Source organism: Theileria parva, chromosome 1 (genome assembly GCF_000165365.1).
Source record: "Theileria parva strain Muguga chromosome 1, complete sequence, whole genome shotgun sequence".
Taxonomy (NCBI): domain Eukaryota; phylum Apicomplexa; class Aconoidasida; order Piroplasmida; family Theileriidae; genus Theileria; species Theileria parva.
Window position 1 is genome coordinate 2,189,428 of NC_007344.1, and position 24,507 is coordinate 2,213,934.

Sequence of the window (24,507 nt, forward strand, 5' to 3'; positions counted from 1 at the left end):
GAAGTTAATTTTAACTGAATGTAATATATGATTAAAATAACCTTCAGAAGATGTGTTTCTGATGGCTTTAAATCTTTTTTAAACAATATTGATAGGTATAAGTCCCTGAGTTATGCAGATAAAAATAAAATATTATCGCAACTCGACTTGAAGGTACACATTAATTTATTAATCACTATTTGAAAGTTTATTATTCTTCAAATTTAGGATGTTGATCCCAAAGTTATCTCAGAAATAAATAAAAAATTGGACCTTCCTGATAACACACATGTATCTGATAAGAATACTCATGTAGGAGAATTCGACCACCTTACCTTCATAAAAAGGGAATTGAGAAGATTAAAGACCTCACCCCTAAAGCGGAAGCATCTTTTGAGGAAAGAAGTTGCCCTAAAAGGGCCAACCAAGTTTTATATGGGCATTGATCCGACTAAGGAACTTGACCCTATTGAAATAAAGTAATTCTACAGCTATTAACTATACCATAGGTCACCTTTATTCTCATCCGAAAAGGAATGTGATTCTCTGGTTTCGGATGTTAAGAAAGCCTCAAGATATGAACTGGTCCAACAAATTTTAGAGGATTCACGTCCAATACCACAGGTACTTCCTGGTTTAACAAAACTTTCAGCATGTTCTAACTGATAACTTCTTGGATGTTTTATCGAGAGCAATAGAAGAGAATCTTTCAAATTTAGAGTTTGTTTTTTATAAATAAAGTTTTATAGGAGGCCAACCTTGGTTAACGAGCTCTCAGATTACAGGCCAGCTTACGCCATGAAAAGAGCTGCGGTCCGAAATTTACTAGTCAACAAGTGTGTTAGAAACGCTTTTGAGGAGAGTAGAGTAGAGAAGTTCATCGATTCTCAGAAGACAATTTACAATCAAAGGCTAAATGTTAGTAATATTTAAATTAAGTTTGTTTAGTCGCCACTGCCACCTGAGGTTTTAGAGCCTTTAGTTGCCTTTAGAGGCGATGTTTACTATTCATTTTCGCCTATGAAACGGCTTCAGCAGAAGTTAAATGGAATTAATATACTAGTTGACTCGATTTCTAAGGGTTGGTTTAAATTGATGTTTTTATATTTTTAGGTGAGGATGTTTTGTCAAACCTCCCCGAATTTTCCAGAAAAACTGATTACCCATTTAGTAACTATTACGGATTCAAATCTTCAGTTCCAAATGAGGTAACAGGTTCTATACGGATGGGAAAGGAGAATAGAGATGACGATTTGAGGTACCCAAATCTCCAGTGTGTGGCCCATTCTCTCCCTAAGGACCCAAAGTACAGAGCAATAGTATCGCATTCCATAAAGGTTTTTGAGAGAAGCAAGGGATGGGATCAAACCAGTAAAATAAAGGCCATCAATAGACTAATTAATGTGTACAACAATATGAGTTCTTCCTATTACTACTCGAGGGTGATGGAAAAGTCAGTTCCAACCGAAGATTCTAGACCTAAGGTCATAAAAACCTTAACTAGGCAGGAAGTGTTTAATAAAGGACTTCGCTATATCAAATCTCTCTTCAGGAATCACTGGAACCGCCCTAAGCGCAAATAATTAATTCCATATTCTTTTTAATACGTTTATATTTAAGTGTTTAAAATAATATATAAAAAATCAACACCCTCATCTAAATTGACAGAAGTGGGATTCGAACCCACGCCCTTAAAGGACTGCGACCTGAACACAGCGCCATAGACCGCTCGGCCATTCTGTCTGGGTTTAAGGTTGGATTTTCGTTTTATAAAAAGAAAATTCTAGTATTTGTGTCGAAAATAAATTTTTAAATTTATTTTTTATTCAATTGATTGAATAATTGATAAAAATGGTACAAAGTGGGAATTCAAAGATTCCACAACCCAAACGTGAATAAAGATACTAGTTTGAATAAAATTAGGATTTTTGAAAGAATTTATAAATATTATTACATTAATTTTTAGAGCTTTTGGTCTTAGCGATGAGACTCATAGTCTGGGCTAAGAAGGCCTCAATGTGCCATATATCTTTTGAGCCAAGCTTCATTGTATGGGAAAAATGGGCCGCCAAGTGGAAAACAGTTGGAACCAGAGAAGGCTTCACTTTAGTTACAAGTTGGTCGACAATAGTCTAAAGTTCATTGTTAATTAATGTGTGGAGCAATTACCTCTAAAATGAGATCTCCGGGTATACAACAGACCAAAAGGTCATAGATCTGTGGTCTTACAGCAGAGAGTCTAAAAAATATTCTAAAAATAGTTTCATACGTTGATGGAGTTTGCGATGAAAGAACAGATTGTACAATTTGAGTCACATTCTTTTCCCAAGGCATCATGAAGTTCTTAGTTTCCAGGGTAAAGCCACCCATGGCTATGGTTTCCAGTATCAATATTGATCTTCTCAAGTTCCGTTTACTTGATTCGGCGATGTTTCTTAGCATCTGATCACTAGCTTGAGATGGTGTGATGTCCTCTGAGTTGCAGATATTTCTCAAAATTCCGACAATCTATTTTCAAGATTTAGAGTTAGTAGGTTACCTCATCATTTGTGTGACTTCTGACCCTTATACATAAACAACGGCTTCTTAGAGGGGCCATTATCTGTGATATAAAATTTAAATTTTATGAAAACAAACTCTTGACAGTTGTCTGACGTGTAAAAACATCCTTGCATTTTTGATACATGTTTCCATAGTTCTACGAAGAGCTGCTTGGGCCTCCTGGCTCAGTGTGTCGGCATCCTCGAAAAGAAAAGCTGTAAAATTTAAAATTTTCAATTTATTTAATACAAACCTCTATAAGAAGGTCCTTTCGAAAAAAAGTTTGAAGCAGAAGGTGCTGAGGATAAACTTCGTATAACATCCTGCACTATGTACCTATCTCTTGATCCCAATTCTTGACATGGTACTAATTTTAAATGTTAATTTTAATGTATGAGACTAACTTTGAATGTGCGCTTCACTTTGGATTACAACAACCTCGCTAGTGTCCTTATATGACAAGACGTCGGTTTTAAGCTAAGGAATTCCATAGGAATCTAAGTTAAAAATACCTTATCCACCTTATTTCCAAATACTGAGCGTAGAGTGGCTAGTATTCTGCATTTTTTCCCCGATCCTGAGGGTCCATAGAACAAAAAATGCGGTAATTCGCCATGCGATTTATTAACTATCTTTAATAACAGCTCACTAAGATCCTTGTGTGATGTGAAATCATTCAGGTTCTTTGGGCAATGTTTATCTATCCACAACATATATATAAATCTCAAGAATACTATTAAAAATTAATTAATGAGAGGCCACACACCAAAATCAGGATGTCTCAAATAATATTAGTCATCTTCTGGTAAAATACCCTTGGAAGATTCTCGAATTTTTTCCAACTCACTAAAAAATCATTATTTTTACAAGAATTGATTAGCTTACTCCAATCTTTCCATTATCAGTTTATCTCTTTCATCCGGGAAGGATTCCAATCTTTGATACCTATTCACACTTAATTTATTTCATAAATTACCTTTCATCACAACTAAAATGTAATTTTGCTCTTTCTAGGTTATCTTTTTTAGTTCCAGGACTATAACTCAGTGACTTCTTGAGCATCATTTTAAATGATTCCAGCAATTCCCCTTTCTGAAGCATTAATTATCTACAAATACTTTACACACCTTATCTTCCTTCCACTTATTTAAGCATTGATTTAAATTGTAACTTGGTAGATCCTTGAATAGCCTAGCTCCGACCTTTTCCACCACCTAAATTTTCTTAAACACTTGAGTTTACCTGTTCAAGGTCCAGATTAATGTTATCTGAGTCCAACTGCCTCAATTTTGACTCAAATAGCTCCACTCTTGCCTTCAAAAACTCCCTAGTGAATTTTTTGTATATGTAATTCTTGTTCTCTAAGTATTTATTGGTGAATCTTGGATCATTATTCAGAAGTTCTTCTTGGAGCGGTTCAACTTCTCCGTTTCTGTAAGGCATTTTAATCTTTTCATACAACAAATTTAGAAAGTTATCCTCGGCTAGTTTCCTCAGGTGTGTATCTCGATGTGATTTTTCATCCTTTTTGTAACGTTTATTTGAGAATTCCTTTATTTTTGAGTGTTCCTCTAATCTTCTCTTCCTTTCAGGACCTGTTTCTTCATCCTTAACATCCTCTTTTGTCTCTAATGTCACTGGAGTTGATGATTTTTCAGCGAGAAGTTCTCTCATAAATTGGTTAAATAGTCTCTTTCTATGCGATTTAGGTATATTCTTGTATCTTTGATCAAATATTAGCTTGGGTATACACTAACAATTTTTGTATTCTAGATACTTTACCTGCTCATAATTTACATGGTTTGGAAGGTTTAGTGACCTTACCAATTCTTTGTATTTATCGGAATCTTCTTGGGGAACTTCTTCATTTTTTTCTTCTTTAAGGTCTTGTTTTTGATCATTTTTCAGAGAAGGTTTCTCCCATTTGGTCTATTTATATGAATGTGTTTCCATCTAAACTGTAGTTAATGAGCATACCTCTTTAGTCTCCTTATTGTAGTAATACTTATAATTTTTTGTTGTTTTGACCTCATACCTTTAATATTTTATTAAATTTATTTACTTACCAGTTGGATTCCTCAAGTTGGTTCCATGATGATGGAACTCCTACGTCATCCATATGATTCTTAATAAATAATCCTTAAATTTTAGCAAATTGAACTTTAAAGAATATTTACATTAAATATAAATCATTTTAATATGGTACAATTGAAAACACAGATTTAACTAATATATAAAGGCATTTTATAAAGATAGATTATGCAGCAATGTTGTTTATGGTGTGTGTTATTGACTCGATGAGGGCGTTCGTTTGCGGTGAGTAGTTTGGCATCTGCTGGAACCTCGGATTAGTGAAAAGCTCCAGGACCACAAGCGATACTCCCCAAGGACACTTGCCTGGAGCTATAAATGACTCTAGAAGCACTCGAAGTATAACGTGTTTGGTATCAAGGTCGTTTTTGCATTCGTCATACATCGTGATAATCAGACAGGAGAAGAAGAATGTATGTGCGTTTGGATCCCTCAAGTGCCTTACAATTGAGCAAACCAGTTGATACTTGGCTTTTATTGGTAGTGCCTTAATTAACCACAAAAAGAGTAATAGTCTGGCGTTTGTATCATGAAGATCTTGCGACACATCTAAAATTTTGTTATGAAATGAATAAACATATACTAAATATACTTACTTTGATGTGTTGTGACGATTTCCAGTGTTAGAGAATTAAAAGTCATTACCGATTGCGAGGGCGTATTATTTACTTGTTCTGTGAGTATAAGGCATATTGTTTCAAGATCCTGGCAGCTTACCAAAGATGATAGTCCAAATTTAGATAGTTTAACTAGAACCTTATTGATTAAAAGCGCCAATCTATTTCTTGAAACCAGATTTGCCCATGAGTTAGACACTTTTGGTGCAACTTTCATCTCAGGTATCACGTCTACTCCCTTGACCCCCAAGAACCCCTTAAGAACTGATGGCCCTTTCTGCCCTACACTTGATGCCAGCCTCTCAATTGCAAATGTTCCAAAGAAGTTAAGGTAGTTGATGCTGACAAACTCTGGGCACAGGGTAGAAATGTACTCCACGCAGTTGTAGTACACTGATGTGAAGTACTCTATATAATTATCACTGTCTCTCACAGGATCCTTTTCTGACTCCAAATTATCATCTTTTGTCAAAACGTCCTTGTTTTCACTTGATTCTTTGGCCGTGCTTGGGCAGTTGTTTATGTCTGCTGTATATATTGAGAGTATGTTGAATATTCTTGACAGCACCTTCCAACACTTTGAAGACCTTAGGGCGCCGTTAATCAGGGTTGGATGGACCAACAACCTCATGAAGAAGAATGAAAACCCAGGCACTCTTGTCGGATTAACGTACTCGAGTGCGTACAAAAATGACAGCTTTGAAAAAAGATAATTTGGCTCGTCAAACCTGTCGAAATATACCATCAGTGATAGCCATATGTTATATGAGCTCAGGTAGTGTCCTTGGTGTACTATTATGCTGGATAGGGATGATAATAGCTTCTGCAGTGCGCTACATGGCGGTATATCCCCTGACCCTCCAACCAACCTCAACATCACGTCAACCATCTTGCACAGTCCCTCGAGGCAATCAAACAGCGTTATTGGTGGGGCATTTAGTACTTGTGACGAAGAAGATGCGGAACTGCTGCTTGAGACAGAATTTGCGTTACTTGTATCACTCATGCTATCACTTTTAGAACTCTGGTCGTTACTTGGATTTGATGAGGACATCATCGAACTCGAGTTTGATGACGGCTGGAGACCACCGTTTGGAATAGTTGTCAAACCATTAACTTTCTGGTTATTTGGGTCCTTGCTTGCATTTGTCATGTTGAACAACTTTGAGGACTTTTCAAAATGTATTATTGTGTACAGGCATGATGAGAAGAATGAATCGGTCCCGCCTTCCATTTTAAATAGTGACTGGAGGTTGAACTTTTGGAAGAAGTGTCTCCATGATAACAACAGTGAATCTCCTTCGACATTTTTAGTACATTCAACCCATTTTCCAAACAGCGCTCCAAACACAAACCTGTGGGAGTCATTTATTGGTGCTGGGACTGGAACTCTTCTCGAACCGCCAAACCCATCAAATAGTTCATCTGCTCTCTGATCATTATAATCTGTTCCTGGTTGAGCTTGTGGGTTTGAGTTTGGGTTTGTTTTGAAATGATATATCCCGTACAGCGTATTTAAATTTTGCTTTAAAATCGTTGTCAAAACAAATATTGTCGGTTTGGGCTCATTTTGGACTTCTACTATATCCTTTAGCAGCTTTGCCCAAGCATCCTTTATTAAAACTCCTGGGTATGTTTTGCATGGTTCAGAGCCACATGAAAGGGTTGATATCTCCCTCACCAGAGGTGCTCCTACCGTAGGTGGTGCTGATTTCTGGTCTACAAGTGCTATAGCTGTTGAAACTATCGACATTTCTATCGCGTACACATTTTTTCCTCTTTCCATCGCCAGTATCAGATAATGTGTTAGTTCCGGCCACTCCAGCAATTTATATCTCAATAAGCCTGCCACTACTAATATGTTAAACAGGTTGTTATTGTGGTCTAGTGGCAATGAGTAGAGCATGTTTCCTAGCATCGGCTTAACTGCTGGGTTAATGCTATTCAGGCCGTCGAGTACGCAAAGGAGGACCTCGATATTCAGACTTGAGTTTGCTCCTATGCCTTCGCACAGAAACATTAACAAACACTTTGCGATAGCCAAGGCTGCAATTTCTCTGAATCCTGACGTCTCCACTACGTTTATGCACCTCATTATACCTGAGAACACTTCGTGGTCGTGGGGCAGGCTGTACAGAACATGGAGTGAGTGAGTGCTGAAGATATGCTCCGTCCTCCCCGGCTCCAGGCATGTGTTGTACAATGGAGGCGGGAACATTGCTACGTCTCTCAGCGGTTCTCTTAGGTCACTCAGGCACTCTTCAAAGAGTGCCAACGCGATGTGAATTCCGTCTGAAAATGAATTAACTTTCATAATAAATACATAAATTAACATGTGTCATAACTGAATAAAAAATAACTACACAGCTATTTAAATACGCAACCACACAACTACTTAAAAGGATAAATATATAAATAGTATTATCATGTTTTGTATGACTCACGTGGTGGTGATTGTTGTATTGATGATGATGGCATTTGATTAGCTGGCGATGATACAGGCGGTTGTCCCATCATTACCTGGCCTTGGAACTGTTGGTTCATTAGGTTAACTGGCATCTGGTGTCCTTGCATGGAATGTTGTGACAGTGATGATGGACTGTGCAATTGAACTCTCTGTGGTGTCATCCTTGAGTTTCCAAATATCGATTTATACACTACCAAAGCATGCTGGCTGTTATTTCTAGTATTCCAGTTGCTAATTAGGGTTGGTAAGAAGTTTTCGGGCAGCTTTGGTTCTCTTGATATGGATTTGAGTATCTCCATAAAGAGGAGGTCGCTTTCTCTGACCGCATACTCCTGTGTGATTTTTTCGACTACATTTACGCAAACTGCCAGGTTATCTTGGCTCAGCACCTGGACTAGTTGTTCCACCAGGACCTGATCATTACAATCCTGTGTTCTGTGTGTTTGTATTGATGACCTTAGGCTTTCGTGAAAGGCTACCTTTAATGGCTCTTTACATGTCGCCACCACTAGGTTTGTTGCCAAAGTTTCAAACATCATTCTCGTTGCTCCTCTGGTTATATTTTCATCCTCCTGGTTTGAAAAATCCTTCGTTATTAATATCTTCGTGCACATTCTTGCCAGCGAAAGTGAGTGTTCGCATACTACTGACAACACGTGCCTTACTGCTCTCTCCACTGCTATTGGAACCAATGACCTGAACTGGGGTTGTATTTCGAACAGTGCTATTGACGGTGAGATAACAACATTGTTATGCAAGCTGTGCATCATGTTGTCTATGAACCTCGTCATGCTCATGTTGATTTGTGCGTGTGCGAAGTTGGCCGTCGTTGGTAGGTTTACTGCGGGCGGTGGTGTGGACACATTACTTGGTGATCCTGCTGGAACTGCATTTTGGGCATTTGGTTGTGCGTTATTAGTCGCCTGATTTACTAAATTGTTCAAGTTAGCTGGCAAATCGTGTGAATATATTGTGTTAAAGTTCGAGGATGTTGTTGTCACTGTCCCTTCTCTTATAATCTTTGACAACAGTTGATTTAATTTTTCTCGATCTCCTGGGAATTGGACGTTATTTTCTTCCAAGGTCGTAGTTCCTGTTTGTACACCATTTGGTTTTGGTGCTGTCGAACTTGTTGTTGATACAGCGTTTGCTGGGTTTGGTGTTTCGAAATCTGGGCTATTTTGTGGCGGGCTTTTTGATGTTAGCAAATTAGTTTTATTTGCGTAGTCCTTCATTTCCAAATTTAAGTGCTTAAATAACACTTCCACTTCGAACACTAAGTTTGTTTTAAGATTTGGTAAATCTCTTATTTCCATCAAGAATGATAACATGGCTGTCGTCCACGGGTTTGGTGGTTTAAATATTTTACTGTTTTTGATTGACTCCATTGATTTACATATGAAGGGGAGCACTGCCACCAGATATCCATTTTCGTATCCCTTTGTCAGAACTGCCTTTACATCCAGTTGTCTGTATATTATTGGCACATTTCGTGCCAAAGTTATTCTTCCTAACCAGCTTCCCAGGTTTTTCAACAATGTTCTGTATGCCAAGACTTCCTTATGTTGTTCAACGTTTTTTAGGCAAGAGTTTATACATAAGTATGTTATTTGTATTGCCTGGTCAAACAGCTTCGGGTAATTCATATTTTCTATAAAGTTGGCGAAAACATCGTGAAGGTTATGCTCTTTGCTTGCTCTCGTGCGGATAATGTACAGAAGGAGCCATGTGTTGTACTCTTGGTCTAGCAGTGATGAAACTTCGCTGGCTTTCTTTTCCACGTCGTCTGGGCACATGTTGTTGAAAATTGAGTAAACGTGATCCACCAATGAATCTGGAGGCACTTTAGCGTCAACTTCCACATCTCCCATTATCAATTCCCACTCTCCAACTGATGCACGAATATCTAACCCGTATGAAGGGGGTGACGCCTGACCATTCTGTTCAGGTTTCGGTTGGGTCACCTCTTCTACCTGACCTATTACAATACCCTTTGCCTGATCAATATATGTGCTATTTTTCATGTTATCGGTCATGATAGTTTGTAACTTTTCGCAGGTTTTATAGAGCTGAGGGAAGGTTTCCTTTACATCTGGGATGGATAATAGTGAGTTAGAGAACCATGGGTATGATGCGATGGAATTTTCAAATTGTGAAAGTGCTATTGTTCCAAATTGGAACATCTTTGAAGTTTTCCCTCTTTTCAGAGCCTCCAGGATACATCTCGATGCTAGCAGAAGAAGTGGTCCATTTGATAGTAGCAGTCCATGCTTTATCATTTTCCCAAACAACTCTGCTGTTATTGACAACTCTTGCAATGGATACTTCGGGAAGAATCTACACTCGTTAAACAAGATTTTAATCATGGTGTTGTATACGCTCTTATTCCTGGATCCTTTTGGTGACGAGCTCAGGTGCCGCATCACTTCTATCATTTGATCAGTTGTTATTTGTGACACGTAGAGCTTGTAGAAATATTTATTAACGATATCTTCATCGTTCGTGTAATCAGCCCAGTTGTCGAAATCCACCTGATCGACCAATGGATCAGGGTCTGATTTTACATTTGATGTGTTATCCATGTTTAATTAGGTTGAGTAACACAAGAGATTAAAAATAGTGGTAAATTAGTATAATTTTCATACTAACCCATTGATTTTATTGATAACAGGCTGCGATGAACAAATTTTATTATTTTGACTACAGTTTTGATACAGTTTGCCTTCAAAGCTTAATTTTAAAAACACAAAATATTGATTAGTATATTCATTAGTTAAAACACCTCTTTAATAAATACAAAACAAATATATTCTGATGAAATATAAAATAATTAAAATACAAAATCGAAAACAATATGAAAACAGATAAAAGTCTACAGTCCACTATACCACAACTTTCTGGTGGGTATTGATACACCTTAGGACGGATATATGTAAATAAACTCTCGCTATTATGTATTTAAATTGAAATTTATTTATAAATATTATTTTTAATTGGTATTTTCCCTCTGCAATTTACACCTAAGTCAACTATAGGTGATAAATTGATTATATGATTTTACTATACACTGGCTAGCGGAATTTCATTAGTTTACTTTTTCCCGCTATTTTTATTAATTAATTTATATTTTTTAGAATCCTTCCTACTCAGTTTCGTACCATCTCTACAACCTTTCCCTCCCTGATGAATCGTCACTGAATTTTACAACAAACCTCCCAATGTGAGCTTGATGTTGCTGTGCATCCTTTACTACAGAATTTGCAAACTTTATTGGATGCCGCTTGTTGTGTTGAGCAGTAGCCACATACGATAAAGTTGGCATATTCACAATGGTGATCTGTGGCTTCGTCATGGCAGATGTCGCAGGGGAAAAGCTACAAAATTTTTAAAAATTTTCATTACCTACTCTTCCGCAGCATGGGAATCTGAACCATCTGAACGACTTTTTGTAATGTTTGCAAGTTCCATTTCCTGGAAGGGGTGTTCCTACTTTTATTCCTTTTACTGTCGGTGTTTTCCTTTCATATCGTATAACATTCTTTACTGAACTTTCCGTTGTTCTATAGAATTTTACATGTTTTTATTATCTTACGGCTCCTCTCCTCTTCCAAATTGAACACTATCAAAAGAGAATAGAAACTTGGTAAAACAGCCTCGACAGTTTAAACTCTTTTTATCTCCTAATTGTTTTATTTGTAATTTTAATTAATAGTTACCTATTTTAACTTCTCTAATTCTTAGTTGTGTCTCACAATCTTCACAAGTTAGTTTAAATTCAGCGTGATTAATATCCTGCTGAAATTAGATTCTATTTCAACTTACGATAAAATCCGAGTTTAAAAGTGACAGATTTCCAAACGTTAGCTGTGATGGGAAGAAGAGTGAAGGTGTGAACTCACACCTAATTGGAACGCTACACTTTTGGCAGATTTTAGAGTAAATAATTGTCTTTTCACCCAGGTCTGCCAATGTGACCTCAATCCTATCGGTACACCGCAAACATACGATATCCATTCTAAAATTTATTGGTGAAATTTTAAGCTTACGAGAATGTTCCTATCCTTCCCAATGACAGTTTAATCATTTCCAGTCTTGAAAATGACAAGGAGCCTGTCCTGTCGAGTGAGTAAGTTGGTTGTTCCGGTTCCTTAGTTTCTTCTGGTTTCTAAAATCTGTTATCCATACATTCAACTTACATTCTTCTTAACTAGTACTTCTCTACATCTTAGGAAGCGTTTCCTACACTCTTCTGGCGTTCTAGTCTTTACCATTTTAGAAATTAGTAACCATTTCTCTCTTGGGTCGGTAATCCCCTTCGATCTGACCAAGCCATCTTCAAGACTAAAATTGTTATTAGATGTTATTAAGTACTCAATATTACCATTTTTGCTCCTCCAGGGTCCATGGGATATCTAAATTTGGGGATTTTGGAGTTGTATTTTTTTCTAAATCATTTTTTGAATCGGTTCCTTCCGTTACTACATTATTAATACGACTGCTTTTAACAGATTCTGATATATTGTATATTTTGAGCAGATTTTTATCCAAAAATTTTAGAGACTCATATATTACATACTTCCTGAGCTTGGAGTTTTTAGAAATGTAGTCTATCAGGACTTTCTTTATAGAATTTTTAAAATGTTCTGAGAGTGTATCATCATCTATACTGATATCGGATATGTCCTTCACTTCGTAGTATGTTCCGGCTCTACTTTGATAATTCTGATAATTTGGTAAATGATCTAAATTTGAGTTTAAATTCGGGATTCCATGGTCTTGCGAAGGCTCTCTTGTGAATTCAGGATAATTATTTATAGATACTCGATGTAAATTAAGATTAATTTTTATTCCTTCATTAATTGATAAGATTGTTTTATCAAAATCTGGGTCTGTGGGCTTTAATAATACATTTATTGAAACTGTCTCGTTATTATACACTTTTTCTATTGAATTTTCTTGTTTTGGATTAGTGATGTGAAATGAATTTTCAAACATCTTTTGGAGCTTGAAGAGTTCCAGGAAACAGTCATCATCGTTCATTTTATTTTAGTTATATTACCTCAGGTGGAGGTAAAAAACTATCTACTTATATATGATGGTATTTATTGTAGCATGGTAAAATATATAATTCAGAACATGAATAGTTGGGTATATTCAGTTTAAATATTATTTATTTTGCTCATTTTAAATTTATTTAGGACGATTCTTAAAATTTAAATAAAAATTAACTTAAATTTGAGAAGTTTACTATTCTATCTTTATTATATCAATATTCATATCTACACCAATCTTCCTAACATCATTCTCCATTTCTTCCATTATTCCTTTTAATTTCCTTTATATTTATAAATTTTATTTCATGCTTTTGTCCCATATCACAGAATAACGCCATCTTCTTTTGCACCTCGATGCATTCCGTCCGTTTTCTCCATCTCAATATTCCATCCCCAAAACATCCTGTAAAACACCGTTATACATATATAATCATACTTTTAATCGTATTTAATATATGTATATATTATACTTGATCATATACTATGTATTCCTTAATATCGCAAGAACTTTAGCTCTGGTTTGTCTACAACCTCTATTATCCTTTAACAAATTATTTAGTCTAAGAATTTTGCTTCGTCTGTGCCTGGGAGTTTGAGTACTTCGACTTATCACGAAACTCCCCTACACAATCTTGCAGATGTTGCAGATTTGGGTGTGGATTCGAAGGGCACGAACAGTGACAAGATGCACGAGCTTGAGGAAATCCTAGAGGACGAATCTCAGAGTCCAGATGAGCAGTCTGCTTCCAAATATGAGGAGAATCTGAAGGTTTTTGACAACCCGGTAGTTTTAGAAGTCACTTCAAAACCAACTGAAGACGAGGTGAAGGACTTTGAGAAGTTGAGGGCTCATGAGATGGCCACTGAGGACAGGCATTTTGATTCCTTGAGTAGTCTAGTTTCACAGCCTGGGAACTTTAAGGTCACTGGAACTTCTTTCACGGTAAGTTTTATTCCAATAAGCAATTTTTAGACTTCTGTTGGCAGTAAGACTCTGGCTGATAACAGCCTGAATGTGAACCACTTGGTTTCCGGCCTCAGTGGACTAAACTTTGGTCCTTCAGAACACAACAGTCTTTTGAATGAAGGAGTTAGTCATGGGATACTGGAACCCCAAGATCTTCCTCCTGTCAATGTGAATGCCAATGCTCAAAACCACTTTCATGTTCTAAATGTCAGTCACCATCTTAGTCCAATCGGTGATTTGAACCTAAATTTCAACAGTTCTAACACTAACTCTTCTAGCAATACTGGTAAAGAATGTTTCGCGACGACCTCTAAGGATGGCTCTCATAATACTGAGTGTTACTGCTCTAAACAAAACGACTGTAGATGCACCAAGAGTTTTGTCATGGTCTCTTCTTTTTGTGACACTATTATCAACGACAATTTTTTCAATGAATTTTGTTTTTACGACGTAAAGTCCGATCTTCGTAACCATGACCATGGCTTTTCTAAGAAGTTTGGTGAGGCTGTTTATGACGCATTCCTAAGCCTTAAAAGCGGCCTTTGCAACAATGTGACTTTGAACTACTGCAGGTATGCACATACTCAACTATATATCTTAATTCAGGGAGGTACTTAAATTAGAAGAATTATGTCAATGTTCCAAGTGTCGGTAGGTTGACAAAATGTCAAACAATACCTATACTAGTTTATTTTCATTGTTCTTACCAAATATGACTCAAACAGGACTGACAGGTGATTAAGGTGATATCCTTTATCAAAATACTCAAGTATGGGTTTCGATAGCTCACCAAAGTTCTAAATGTTTTAAACTAATCTTACTTCATACCTCTATTTTGACTGAGTGTTTTTCTTTAAGGTGTTCCATAAGTTTTGAACTCTCTGCCACTTCAATCTTTCCCTTTTTCTTAAATTCGCTAAACTTGAACTTGAAATTGCCCTTACACTCCACTTGCACTACCACTGAGGCCGCTTCGTTTGACAGATTCCACAAATTTTTCTAACAATTCTTGTTACTTATGCTATTACCTCTTTATATGTATACTTTGAGTGAACTTTCCTATCTTGTAGTTCCGGTGGGAGTATTTTTGACAGTATCGATTTGTTATTGGTCTTATAGCTTTCCAAAATATATAAATTCCACACAAACTCCTGGGCTACTCTGGATTAAAATTTTAAAATTACCTAGTTTGTATAAGTTTTCCATATTTTCCTGAAAATCCTTCGGTAGTTGGTCATGGTATCGTTTAAGTCCAAAATCGAAGTCTCCCTGCTGCTCATTTCCCATAAATTTATTCATCGCCAGGTCCATTGGCGTTTTACTAAAAAATATTTATTAAGTTTTTATTACCTTGATGACAATTTAGGGCTGTTTACTTGACTCACTTTTATTTCTTTCCCCTTGGGTTCAAACTGGTACACTAACGGAAAAGAAAATTTAGTTGCTTCTAGGGACGGGAATAGCAAATCTCTTGGTGCTGACAGTGACATTTGGAATGCGTTTTCCTCCTTTAATACCTTAAAATTTACATCTCTCAGTGGGTTAGACTGGGAAAAATTGTTTAGGTGTGTGTATAGGCTAGCCATAACCGGTGGTAGTTTTTTTGAATCTCCAGTCTTGGTGGTATCAACATCTGTGGTAAATGACCCTGTTAGCTCCTCAAGTTGTTTCCTCAGTGAATCTAGTTTTGTCAGTACTTCTTCGTTTTTAGATTCCAAATTCAGCATCTGGGACGTAACGTCATCTAGTTCACGTCTCAGATACTCACATTTGGTGCGATTATTAATCCTTCTTCCCATTTCATTTCTTATAATATTTAAATTTGCCTCGTGTTGGTTTCTAGAGGGGAAGGGCGGCTTCTTTTCTGACTCTGGAATTTCTGACTTTAGTTTATTCCACAAGTTAGGTTCATAGGCCTAAATTAAGATTATCTATCTTTGGGGAAATACCATCTCCGTATCTACTATATTATTTATGAATGCGATTTTTTGCATGAATTCTGATATAAATGAGTTAACGGACTCTTCTTTCGACTTCAAAAGGTCCCACAATTGTTGAGATACGTTTTTATAAAATACGTAATTGCGATTTGCTTCCTTTAGACCCAGGGCCGTTTTCAGAATACTTTCGTTTGGGTAGTCCGATAAGTTTGATTTGGAAATTTTAAATGCGATGTTAGTTAGATTATATAAGTGGAGAGACCAGTTATAGGAGAGAAGAAGTGAAATGAATAGTTGCTTCATCAACTGGTGATCACCTTCATTTGAGAACTCGGGTTTAGTTACGTTTTTTACCTCCAATGAACTCATATCCTCATCCGTTTCTTCTTTTAATTCCACTTCATAATTCTCTTTTTCTATACATGATAAAAGTGATTCAAATAACGAGTTAAAGTAAGATTCAGCGTCTTCTTTGTTTGAATCCTTAAAGCTGAAGTTTGGCAAACAATGTAAACAGGACTCAAATAAAGATAACGATTCATTAACATAATTTAATCCGTCCTCAGTAGGTTTAATGAAAAATTTAGTATCCTTACACACCTTAGTAACATATTCGAGATCTAGAGCTAAATTTGAAGTTTTTAAATTCACAGTTTTATGCTTTTTGGGTTCTTTTTGAACAAACTTTTCGGATACTGGTGGATTAAAAAGAGGTGTAACGAGATTGGGGATAGAATCGGCGACGTTCGATAAATCCGGATGGGTTTTGACCCTTTCATTAACTTTTTCAGTTAAGTAGGTCTCTTTTATAGAATTTAGGACCTCGGAAGGTTCATTCATGTTGAAAATTAAGCGATAAATTTAATATACATGATACATATCTGTGAGAAATTGGATTTTGTTAAAGTTGAACAAACACAGTTTCAAGATTCAGAAGGACAATTTTTTAAAATAATTCAAATTTGGGTAAATAGACAATAATGTTTTCTACAGGAAATTATCTAGAGCTATTGGGTTTCACAACCCCAATGACCATTAAATATTAAATAAATTGTTTTAAAGGGCTGTTTTTGACAGTATCTTAATTATTTGTCTGTATATCGTTGTAAAAATAATATGCTTAATACACCTAAACTCAGTTACACTCGGAATTGTTCAAATGGGATTGAATGTTTTATTATGCCACACTGTTATTTCAGCTGTTGCCAACAATTTGCTCCTGGTGGGCGATCACTTTGTTGTAAAGAAATTCAACTCAATTTTTAGTATGTTTGATATCTGTTAGTTACACTTAATTTTTAGGATTCGCATTACACGCAGCTATCGCATCATTTCTTTTTTATCACGAGCTTCCAAAATTAGGAGATACGTATTTTTCTTATCTAGGGTTGCCTATTACCGCAACACATAGCGATGTGTTAAAATCGTACGACAAAATTCAGGACTTCCTAAAGGTAAAGTGGGTGGTTTATAATTCTATACAGACCGGCTCACCTGAAGTTGTCGCTAAGATTAAAAGAGCATACCAGATTCTTTCAAACCAAGAATCTAGAATATTATATTCTGTATACGGAGATGTTGATATAGGTTGGTCAACTTTCAATATGTCCCTTTAGATGCAAAGAATCCTCAAGATTTTACAATTATCGTACTTACTGTTTCACTCTCATACTACTGTGTTTCTGCTATACTCTGTTGCGCTTTAAACAGGTCTAACAGACTTAAGTTCGCAAAATATGTAAGTATTTAATTTTTAATCTTCCATAGGTCACTGTTCTATACAACGCCATCGGCTTCTTTCTGGAGGTTGAGTTGAGGTTTCTGTACGCTGGTTTCATGAAAAACGTTTTCTACTTGAATAAACTTCTACCATATCAACACGTTGAGGTAAAAACATTGGTTGATATACCTGCTTAGTTTTTGAGAGCTATACCACCTTTCGTGATGATGGTCGCTTCACTCTTGACCCACTCCTTTATCACCGACATGGATAAGCTAAACATGTTACTATGGCAATCAGCTGTTGCCACTAATGGCGTTATTCTTGAAAAAATGGCAAACGTGGTTAATGCTACAGGTTTTCAAAACAATTTAATCATTGCTTTTAGATTATCTCAGAAGTCTAGGGAGGGATAATCTCAATCTGCCTGAAGATTTATTCAAGTTTGAGCCCAGGGGTTCTGGTTTCGGAGAATTCTTAGACTCTCTAGATGAATCTCAGAAGAAGAAGTTGGTGGACTTATTGAGCAACGGAGTAGGTTTCTTATTCTTTCATTACTTTCAGAACGGCAAAACGAAGAAATCCAAATCAAAAATCATGGGATTCTTGAAGCCAGCTTTAATATACATTGTAATGTTCCTTATAATCCGTGTTTTTTTAAAATGAACTTAAAATTTAATCTTTACCAAAGGTTTTACGTAAAATACAGAATTCGTATTGGTACACATCCATTATATGTATTTGGGCTATATTCAATTTCTAGAAGCCTATTTAGGGTTGTAAAGAAAGCGTTTAAGATTTAATTGGTATTTGTCCGTGGAAGTTTCAAAAACATGAAAACATAGAGCCAAAATAAACAAAAGAAAAATAAATTGTGTGGAAAAATGGTAAACCAGGAGTAATTTAAATAAATAAAAATAAAAATTTTAGTTTTTAGATTATATTTAATTATTTGGATTCTTAAGATAAGTAAAATAAACTACGTATTAGTAAATAACAAAAACTAACAATGTACATCCCAGAAGAGATTGTGAGAAATTGAAAGGAAACTGGCAAATCATTTTTAAAATATCAAAGATATTAGGTGTATAAAGCATTTAAAACAAAAACAAGAGGTTACAACTTCCTAAAATAAATAGAGCACGACGTGGCATTGTTATTATAGGGACGCCAATGTCAGTTGAAACCCACAGTTCAGAATTTTTCCACGACAATCCATTTATTATTTTATTAATCTATTTATAAAAGTTCAATTTGTATTTATGTGATAAATTAAAAGTTTGATGAAGCATTAATATAAGCATTTTGTTTGGCCAGAGTTGTACACTATTATTATTTTCCATTTTGTTCCTGATTACTTAGTTGTTTTATAGTGGTTGGATTTTTTAATTTTTAAGGGTTACGTTAAACGTTAAAGGAATAAAAATTAGAATTTTTATCAAGTCATGAAACGAACAAACATTAAATCTATCAACAGTTTTTATATATAAACCTCGATTGAAATTATATTATAATATTTTACAAAATGGGTGATGTATCTGGAGATAGGTGGAGTCCATCCAGTTCTCCACTCGCAACAGATTTAAATGTACCCAAAATTGACATAGGTTTGTTAGTCCTATAAATTATTGACTTTTAGATGATGTCAATATCGGAGCAAATTATGTGAGCATGGAAGGTTCGTCGTACGACAACTCGTCAGAACAACCGTTACTTGATAACCAAACTCCTAGATCAGGAGTGTGGGCCCTCAGACTCATGGTTCTAACGTGGATTGTAACTACGTTCCTATTCTTCTTCTATCGCGAACAAATCTCAAAACTAATTAGAAAAGTTGCAATATTTGTAGGTTTTAACAGTATATTTAATTCTTTAGTGCGCTGAACAAGGCTCAATGGTTTATATATACTACGTCCTTATTTACACAGGGACAGTGCCTCTCCTGATGTCTACAGAGATACTTACAGTCACAGCAGGGTTCATTTTTGCACACATACATGGCAATGCTCGTAAGTTTTATAGTCTGAATTTGGTCTTTTAGTTGGAATTTTCATATCCACAGTGACAAGTTTTATCGGTTACGCCGCGGCAATGTCAATATGCTTCGTATTGGCACGATACTTTATATACGATTTTGTAAATCGACGCTTTAGATCATATAGATATTACAATGCCCTGATGACAGCAACTGAGAGGGATGGGTTCAAAATGGTGTCCATAATTAGGCTATCGCCATTCTTCCCTGGTGCCATTTGTAGTTATATCTTCGGAACAACCAACGTGTCATTTAAGGACTTTTTCTGGGGTTCGATCGGATATCTCCCAGCACTAACTTTCTACTCCTACTTGGGTTCTTTACTTGAAAGCCTTACATCAGACGGTATGTAAATTTTAATTCATTTTCTTTAGAACCAGTACACGGTTGGAGAACCGTACTTTATATTTCAATCTCTCTAGTTGTTTCCATTGCCGGCATGATTTACGCATCAAATTTGACTAGGGAGCATTTACCAGACGTTTAGCATTAATTCTAATTATTTTAATCTCTATAACTTGTATATTACACACCCATTTATACTTTTATCTTCTCCGATATAAGTCTTTCTATTCGAGTTTTAATTTCTGAACTTTATTTGTTGGTTGGTGAATACCTGGTTTGGTAGCTCCAACATCCAATTCTAGCATAGATAAGGCAATCCCAAGAGTATCAGAAGTCGAAGATAGAATTATGTCAGAAACGGAATCAGAAAGATTATCCAAGTAATATAAAATGAGCCTATTCTAAAGAGTTTTATTTTATCTAGTTAACCTCAGTTGAGGAGAGTGACTCAAGTTCCAGGTCCTGACCAGTTGCAAAGAAGTAAGATTTTGCCATGTTTAAACAATACAGAACATTGTTTTTGAGTAAAACACTAATATCATCCTATAGAATCCTGTTAATTTTGGATTTAAATTAGTCTATAGGTTAATTGCATATGTACCTATATATGAACCTTAATGTGGGTCTTCTTGATATCACCGTACTCGACTTTTTTCGATATAACATTTACAGACTAATGGTCTTAAGTTCGGAATAACATACCATAAACATGAGGTTCCAAGTAGAATCTGGTGCAGTTTTTACTGGTATGTCCTTAAGGTACTAAGCATGTGTAAATGTTGTGTTCTTACGGGTTTATGGTTCATTATACCCTCGGGAATATTCATCTCACTATCAAGCTCCTCCATCAACTGCTTACTGATTCTTCCCGAGGATCTTATTCCAAACTCCTTAAACTCTTTCTTAATTAAGTTTCTATAATTATTTGTTAGTTATTAATTTTGTTAAAGTTAGTGATTCTGATGTGTATACATATAGTGTGTTAAGTATAGTATACCTATTATATTGTACATCGTATAATACACAATATACAATAGTGTATATACACCATAGTATAAATATATAAATATATACTATACCTTATTGTACTATATATTGCACAGTAATTACTGGAGTTTTTTAGCATAGGAATGCCGTTAATACACCTCAGAAGGTATAAGGTTGCATAATTTTTGAATTTCGCAGAAAATTTACCTACGAAACAAGAAACCTCCACTTTCTTGAAGTCCACTTGGTCTGTCGTAAATGAACCACTGTATACCTCAACTCCCCTTAGAAAAACTGTTATTATGCTCTCATTTACTGATTCTTGCTTGTTTTCCTTACGAATTACATTTCCGAACATATCGAGAGTGATGCTTATCTGTACATGATAATGTGTTGGTATCAGTTAACCTTAGGATAATGAATGCCAACAATGTCAAAGTATGAAGAAATAAGTTCCCTGAAGTTACTTGGAACACAGCACTTAAACTAAAATGTTTCCAATAAGTTATAGTTTAAATTATTAATTACCTAAAATTTACCAACTTTTGTTATTACTCCCGTGTTGTAAGGCCACTCATCAAATGTTACTTCTTCAGTTGATGCATCCCAGACAAATGGCTCTTTCAAATTTTCACACAAAACGACATTGTACTTCATGATTGTCTTATCATTTATTCTAAATATGTTTTTGATAATTTCGTGTACCTCATGATTATGAGGAGGCATGAGTTGAGTGTTTTGTTGGAATATATCAAAATCTACACAGCATTTTACTTAATTCGTCTATCATTGTGATTATTATTGTGATTTCGTTTTCTTACCATTTTTAGTCCTAGCCCAAATGTTCCTGATGTTTCCTGGTCTGACTTTGATGAATTGAACATATGCCCTATTGACTCTATCGAGTCCAACTTAATTCCTGACCCGTCATCAAAACACTGTATTTCCACAACATCTTCACTTTTCTTCAATTGGAGTTTAATTTTATGTTGTTTTTGCTCATCTTTACACGCGTCAATTGCGTTTTCAATGAGTTCCTTACTTATTGTGTAAAGCACGTTCTTCTCATCAAATCCTGTGAGCCCCAAATCTAATGATCTTTTAAACTGTTTTACTTACTTTCGGAAAAAAACCGGTACACTTCCTTCATTTATTTTACTGAAATGAAGAGAGAATTTGAGGGAGAACTAGGATGGAAAAAATTTTCACCTCTATGAATATGAAAAGGCAGGTGCAGAAGAGTAAAAATGAGTACGAATTCCATTGACTGAGTATAAACATGAATATAACTGTGAATGAGTGTGAATTAATAAATTATGTATATAATGGACAGTATTAGTATATTAATACTATACATGTTTAATCATAAGCTTTTCCAAGCGGGAGACCTTTAGTCTCCTTAATAAAGACGACGACGTAAACGAGATTGAAGATACAAAATCCAAAGAGGATAGTGTTAACGAGGACTTCAGAGTATGAGATGAGAAATTCAGAGACGATGAGGGAAACGGATGCACAAAACCAATTAATGAACACTGCAATACTGTATGCTCCATTTTTAATTTCGCTGGCGTAGACCTCTGAAAGGTAAACCCAGGTGATACCGCCCATGGAAAGTGCGAAACCTAAAACAAAACCGAAAGAGCCAACTGCCGTTGAAATTCCGACCCAATCTGCTTCTTTTCCAATTGGTTTACTAAACGCTGCTAAGGCGCAGAAGGCAGTTGACACTGTCATACCGTATGTGAGGAGTGTTTTCCTTCCATACTTGTTGATGATGAGTGACAAAACTATGGTACAGATGAAGTTGATTATATTGATGAGCGAGCACATGACTGTGGACTTGTACGTTCTTCCCATGAATTGTGCGAACAATTCCGCGACATTTGAGGTTAGAATCGTGATACCAGTTAATTGTTGAAGTGCTGCAAGTACAAATGAATGGATAATCGGCTTCCTGTACTTAGAATTCTTGATTGCTTTGAAGAATGGGATGTTTGATGTGGTCTTTGCAATTTCCTGGTCCTTGTCAAATTCATTGTAAATCTTATCAACCAATGTGATATCATGTAACTTTTCAATAACTTCGCGTGCTTCTGCTGTTTTTCCAGCTGCAATTAACTCGTAAGGCGTGTCGAACTTGAATCCCATGTGGAGCAAGATTAGTCCAATCATTGAAAAGATTATTGGGAGACCTTGGGCTGAACGCCAGATGAATGTATCGATATCAGTTAACTTGAAAATTTGTCCGTCAGGTCCAGTATTTGTAACGATACGGAAATGGAGCAGTTGCCAGCCTGTCGACAAGAGCTGTCCGAATGTGATGAAGAGTGGGTAGATAACTGCGAATTTTCCTCTTGATTCTGGGTTACAAATTTCAACCATGAACGCTGGCGCTAATGCTGAGAGACCAATACCCATTCCTGATATCAAACGACCTATGAACAGCATTGCGAAGTTGATGGCTCCCATAGCGATCAGGGAACCCAAGGCAAATAACCAGTTAATGATCATCAGTGACCTTCTTCTTCCTATCTTACCAGAGAAACCAATCATCAATGAACCGAGTGCTGCACCTATGAAAGTTGATCCATTTGCTAAGCCGGCATACAATTGCGATTTTTCACAATCATAGATGCTGGATTCATTCAAACACCATCCCAAATCGACAATCGCGAATTCTTTTGAGATGTTGAAGCTGACACTGGAGAGTCCAAAGTTGAGCGAGGCCAAGGAGGCGATTGTAACACCGATCAGTAGATGTGTGGAGATTTTTGGGGCCATTTCTTTCTTTTGATCAGCACAGGTTCAAATAATAATGTTAATAATAATATTCATAAAGTATTATACCTAGAACCAAATATTTTCTTCTGATGTGTTAAATCGATATCTACACCCCATGATGCCATCAACCTTGATAGAATCACTCTCGAAGTGCAACAATAAGAGTGCCACATACTTAAAACTTTAGAGATTTTTTTTAGTTATATTTAGGATTGCGATTAAAACAACCGTGCTAAAATGGAAAATATTACCACGGGCTTTGGTACCCATCGGATGAACCGAGGGATTATAAATTAAATTTTTATGTGCCATTAGGCTACTGGCTAATTACTACATTTTAGCATCATGTATATCAAAATCACATGTTAATAAAAGTCGAAAAATAGGGGTGCGATGGCATATTTGTGTTCCATTTTTATGTACAAAAAATGGAATATTTGCGATATCCCAAGCTAAAAAACTAACATTTTTACATCTGGATACAAATAGTATCCATGATTATTTACACAAACATTTTAAAAAAATAATTTATGATGGCCCTATCCCTATTTTTATCATGTTGTACATGTTGTGATGTGGTACATTGACTTTAAAGTTAAAATTAGTGGGTTTTAATATTTACAACTTTAGAAGTTTGTCATTTAAAACTTAGGATCTAAGATTTTTTCTAAATTTTATTTTTTGTATAGTTCACTTCTCACCTTACCTAATCTTCTATAAAATATATCACCTGTGTAAACTTCTGATGACTTTATTAAATTAATTAAGCATTTTTATTTAGATTTCATGTAATTTTAATTCAATTTACTTTTATTTTTTCATCACAATTTTTTCCCCTTTACATTCTCTTTTATTCATGTTTTATTTACTTTAAACATTTTTACGATTGTATACTTAAAGGACATTAATTCCTATTTTTTATTTGTCACGGCATATATATCTTATAAACTAATCAAACTCCCGTTCTCTCTCCTTTGTTT

At 35.7% G+C, this 24,507-nt stretch overlaps 12 protein-coding genes and 1 non-coding gene across 13 annotated transcripts; 4 read left to right on the plus strand and 9 right to left on the minus strand.

Annotated features, from left to right (window-relative positions):
* Positions 1-3: 3 nt before the first annotated feature.
* Positions 4-1,583, plus strand: TpMuguga_01g01061 (uncharacterized protein). Its single transcript, XM_761489.2, has 7 exons — positions 4-153; positions 208-458; positions 489-603; positions 632-699; positions 729-897; positions 928-1,060; positions 1,093-1,583. Exons 1-7 carry the CDS (start codon positions 28-30, stop codon positions 1,560-1,562), a joined length of 1,332 nt encoding a protein of 443 aa, XP_766582.1. The 5' UTR covers positions 4-27; the 3' UTR covers positions 1,563-1,583.
* A 58-nt stretch (positions 1,584-1,641) lies between these two features.
* On the minus strand, positions 1,642-1,722 carry TpMuguga_01g01247. The gene has a single exon. It is a non-coding gene; the product is annotated as a tRNA-Leu (tRNA).
* A 183-nt stretch (positions 1,723-1,905) lies between these two features.
* On the minus strand, positions 1,906-3,248 carry RFC3 (Replication factor C domain protein). Its single transcript, XM_061305135.1, has 8 exons — positions 3,033-3,248; positions 2,925-2,997; positions 2,774-2,887; positions 2,617-2,735; positions 2,519-2,581; positions 2,249-2,487; positions 2,149-2,218; positions 1,906-2,111 (listed from the first exon to the last, which is right to left on the minus strand). Exons 1-8 carry the CDS (start codon positions 3,231-3,233, stop codon positions 1,935-1,937), a joined length of 1,056 nt encoding a protein of 351 aa, XP_061161703.1. The 5' UTR covers positions 3,234-3,248; the 3' UTR covers positions 1,906-1,934.
* Positions 3,239-4,758, minus strand: TpMuguga_01g02105 (FF domain protein). The gene is made up of 8 exons (XM_061305183.1): positions 4,587-4,758; positions 4,498-4,555; positions 4,303-4,449; positions 3,763-4,272; positions 3,648-3,734; positions 3,497-3,612; positions 3,406-3,465; positions 3,239-3,366 (listed from the first exon to the last, which is right to left on the minus strand). The coding sequence occupies exons 1-8, from the start codon at positions 4,637-4,639 to the stop codon at positions 3,312-3,314; spliced, it is 1,086 nt and encodes a 361-aa protein (XP_061162039.1). The 5' UTR covers positions 4,640-4,758; the 3' UTR covers positions 3,239-3,311.
* Positions 4,759-4,760: 2 nt separating this feature from the next.
* On the minus strand, positions 4,761-10,541 carry TpMuguga_01g02610 (uncharacterized protein). The gene is made up of 3 exons (XM_761491.2): positions 7,673-10,541; positions 5,208-7,520; positions 4,761-5,160 (listed from the first exon to the last, which is right to left on the minus strand). The coding sequence occupies exons 1-3, from the start codon at positions 10,275-10,277 to the stop codon at positions 4,778-4,780; spliced, it is 5,301 nt and encodes a 1,766-aa protein (XP_766584.2). The 5' UTR covers positions 10,278-10,541; the 3' UTR covers positions 4,761-4,777.
* Positions 10,542-10,640: 99 nt separating this feature from the next.
* TpMuguga_01g02455 (CHY zinc finger family protein) lies at positions 10,641-12,802 on the minus strand. Its single transcript, XM_061305228.1, has 9 exons — positions 12,077-12,802; positions 11,892-12,036; positions 11,742-11,860; positions 11,518-11,710; positions 11,412-11,487; positions 11,288-11,375; positions 11,102-11,255; positions 10,908-11,069; positions 10,641-10,875 (listed from the first exon to the last, which is right to left on the minus strand). Exons 1-9 carry the CDS (start codon positions 12,733-12,735, stop codon positions 10,786-10,788), a joined length of 1,686 nt encoding a protein of 561 aa, XP_061162040.1. The 5' UTR covers positions 12,736-12,802; the 3' UTR covers positions 10,641-10,785.
* Positions 12,803-13,075: 273 nt separating this feature from the next.
* TpMuguga_01g01064 (uncharacterized protein) lies at positions 13,076-14,497 on the plus strand. Its single transcript, XM_061305136.1, has 4 exons — positions 13,076-13,154; positions 13,309-13,692; positions 13,723-14,288; positions 14,323-14,497. Exons 1-4 carry the CDS (start codon positions 13,104-13,106, stop codon positions 14,369-14,371), a joined length of 1,050 nt encoding a protein of 349 aa, XP_061162042.1. The 5' UTR covers positions 13,076-13,103; the 3' UTR covers positions 14,372-14,497.
* TpMuguga_01g01065 (uncharacterized protein) lies at positions 14,350-16,628 on the minus strand (the record flags this gene model as incomplete). Its single annotated transcript, XM_061305137.1, has 7 exons — positions 15,666-16,628; positions 15,067-15,632; positions 14,901-15,037; positions 14,745-14,872; positions 14,545-14,715; positions 14,424-14,513; positions 14,350-14,394 (listed from the first exon to the last, which is right to left on the minus strand). Exons 1-7 carry the CDS (start codon positions 16,494-16,496, stop codon positions 14,350-14,352), a joined length of 1,968 nt encoding a protein of 655 aa, XP_061162041.1. The 5' UTR covers positions 16,497-16,628.
* A 65-nt stretch (positions 16,629-16,693) lies between these two features.
* On the plus strand, positions 16,694-18,071 carry TpMuguga_01g01066 (chaperone protein DnaJ). Its single transcript, XM_761494.2, has 8 exons — positions 16,694-16,921; positions 16,959-17,110; positions 17,141-17,243; positions 17,273-17,394; positions 17,424-17,543; positions 17,574-17,733; positions 17,765-17,910; positions 17,941-18,071. The coding sequence occupies exons 1-8, from the start codon at positions 16,816-16,818 to the stop codon at positions 18,040-18,042; spliced, it is 1,011 nt and encodes a 336-aa protein (XP_766587.1). The 5' UTR covers positions 16,694-16,815; the 3' UTR covers positions 18,043-18,071.
* A 424-nt stretch (positions 18,072-18,495) lies between these two features.
* TpMuguga_01g01067 (SNARE associated Golgi family protein) lies at positions 18,496-19,934 on the plus strand. Its single transcript, XM_061305138.1, has 5 exons — positions 18,496-18,983; positions 19,016-19,221; positions 19,253-19,385; positions 19,418-19,756; positions 19,786-19,934. Exons 1-5 carry the CDS (start codon positions 18,902-18,904, stop codon positions 19,896-19,898), a joined length of 873 nt encoding a protein of 290 aa, XP_061161704.1. The 5' UTR covers positions 18,496-18,901; the 3' UTR covers positions 19,899-19,934.
* Positions 19,935-19,937: 3 nt separating this feature from the next.
* Positions 19,938-20,430, minus strand: TpMuguga_01g02815 (uncharacterized protein). Its single transcript, XM_061305280.1, has 4 exons — positions 20,370-20,430; positions 20,186-20,288; positions 20,028-20,157; positions 19,938-19,998 (listed from the first exon to the last, which is right to left on the minus strand). Exons 1-4 carry the CDS (start codon positions 20,420-20,422, stop codon positions 19,949-19,951), a joined length of 336 nt encoding a protein of 111 aa, XP_061162043.1. The 5' UTR covers positions 20,423-20,430; the 3' UTR covers positions 19,938-19,948.
* A 276-nt stretch (positions 20,431-20,706) lies between these two features.
* On the minus strand, positions 20,707-21,469 carry TpMuguga_01g01068 (uncharacterized protein; the record flags this gene model as incomplete). The annotated part of the gene is made up of 4 exons (XM_761496.1): positions 20,707-20,753; positions 20,867-21,119; positions 21,152-21,229; positions 21,449-21,469. 4 exons carry the CDS (start codon positions 21,467-21,469, stop codon positions 20,707-20,709), a joined length of 399 nt encoding a protein of 132 aa, XP_766589.1.
* A 574-nt stretch (positions 21,470-22,043) lies between these two features.
* STP2 (Sugar (and other) transporter family protein) lies at positions 22,044-24,064 on the minus strand. Its single transcript, XM_761497.2, has one exon. The coding sequence runs from the start codon at positions 23,525-23,527 to the stop codon at positions 22,103-22,105; it is 1,425 nt and encodes a 474-aa protein (XP_766590.1). The 5' UTR covers positions 23,528-24,064; the 3' UTR covers positions 22,044-22,102.
* Positions 24,065-24,507: the final 443 nt, after the last annotated feature.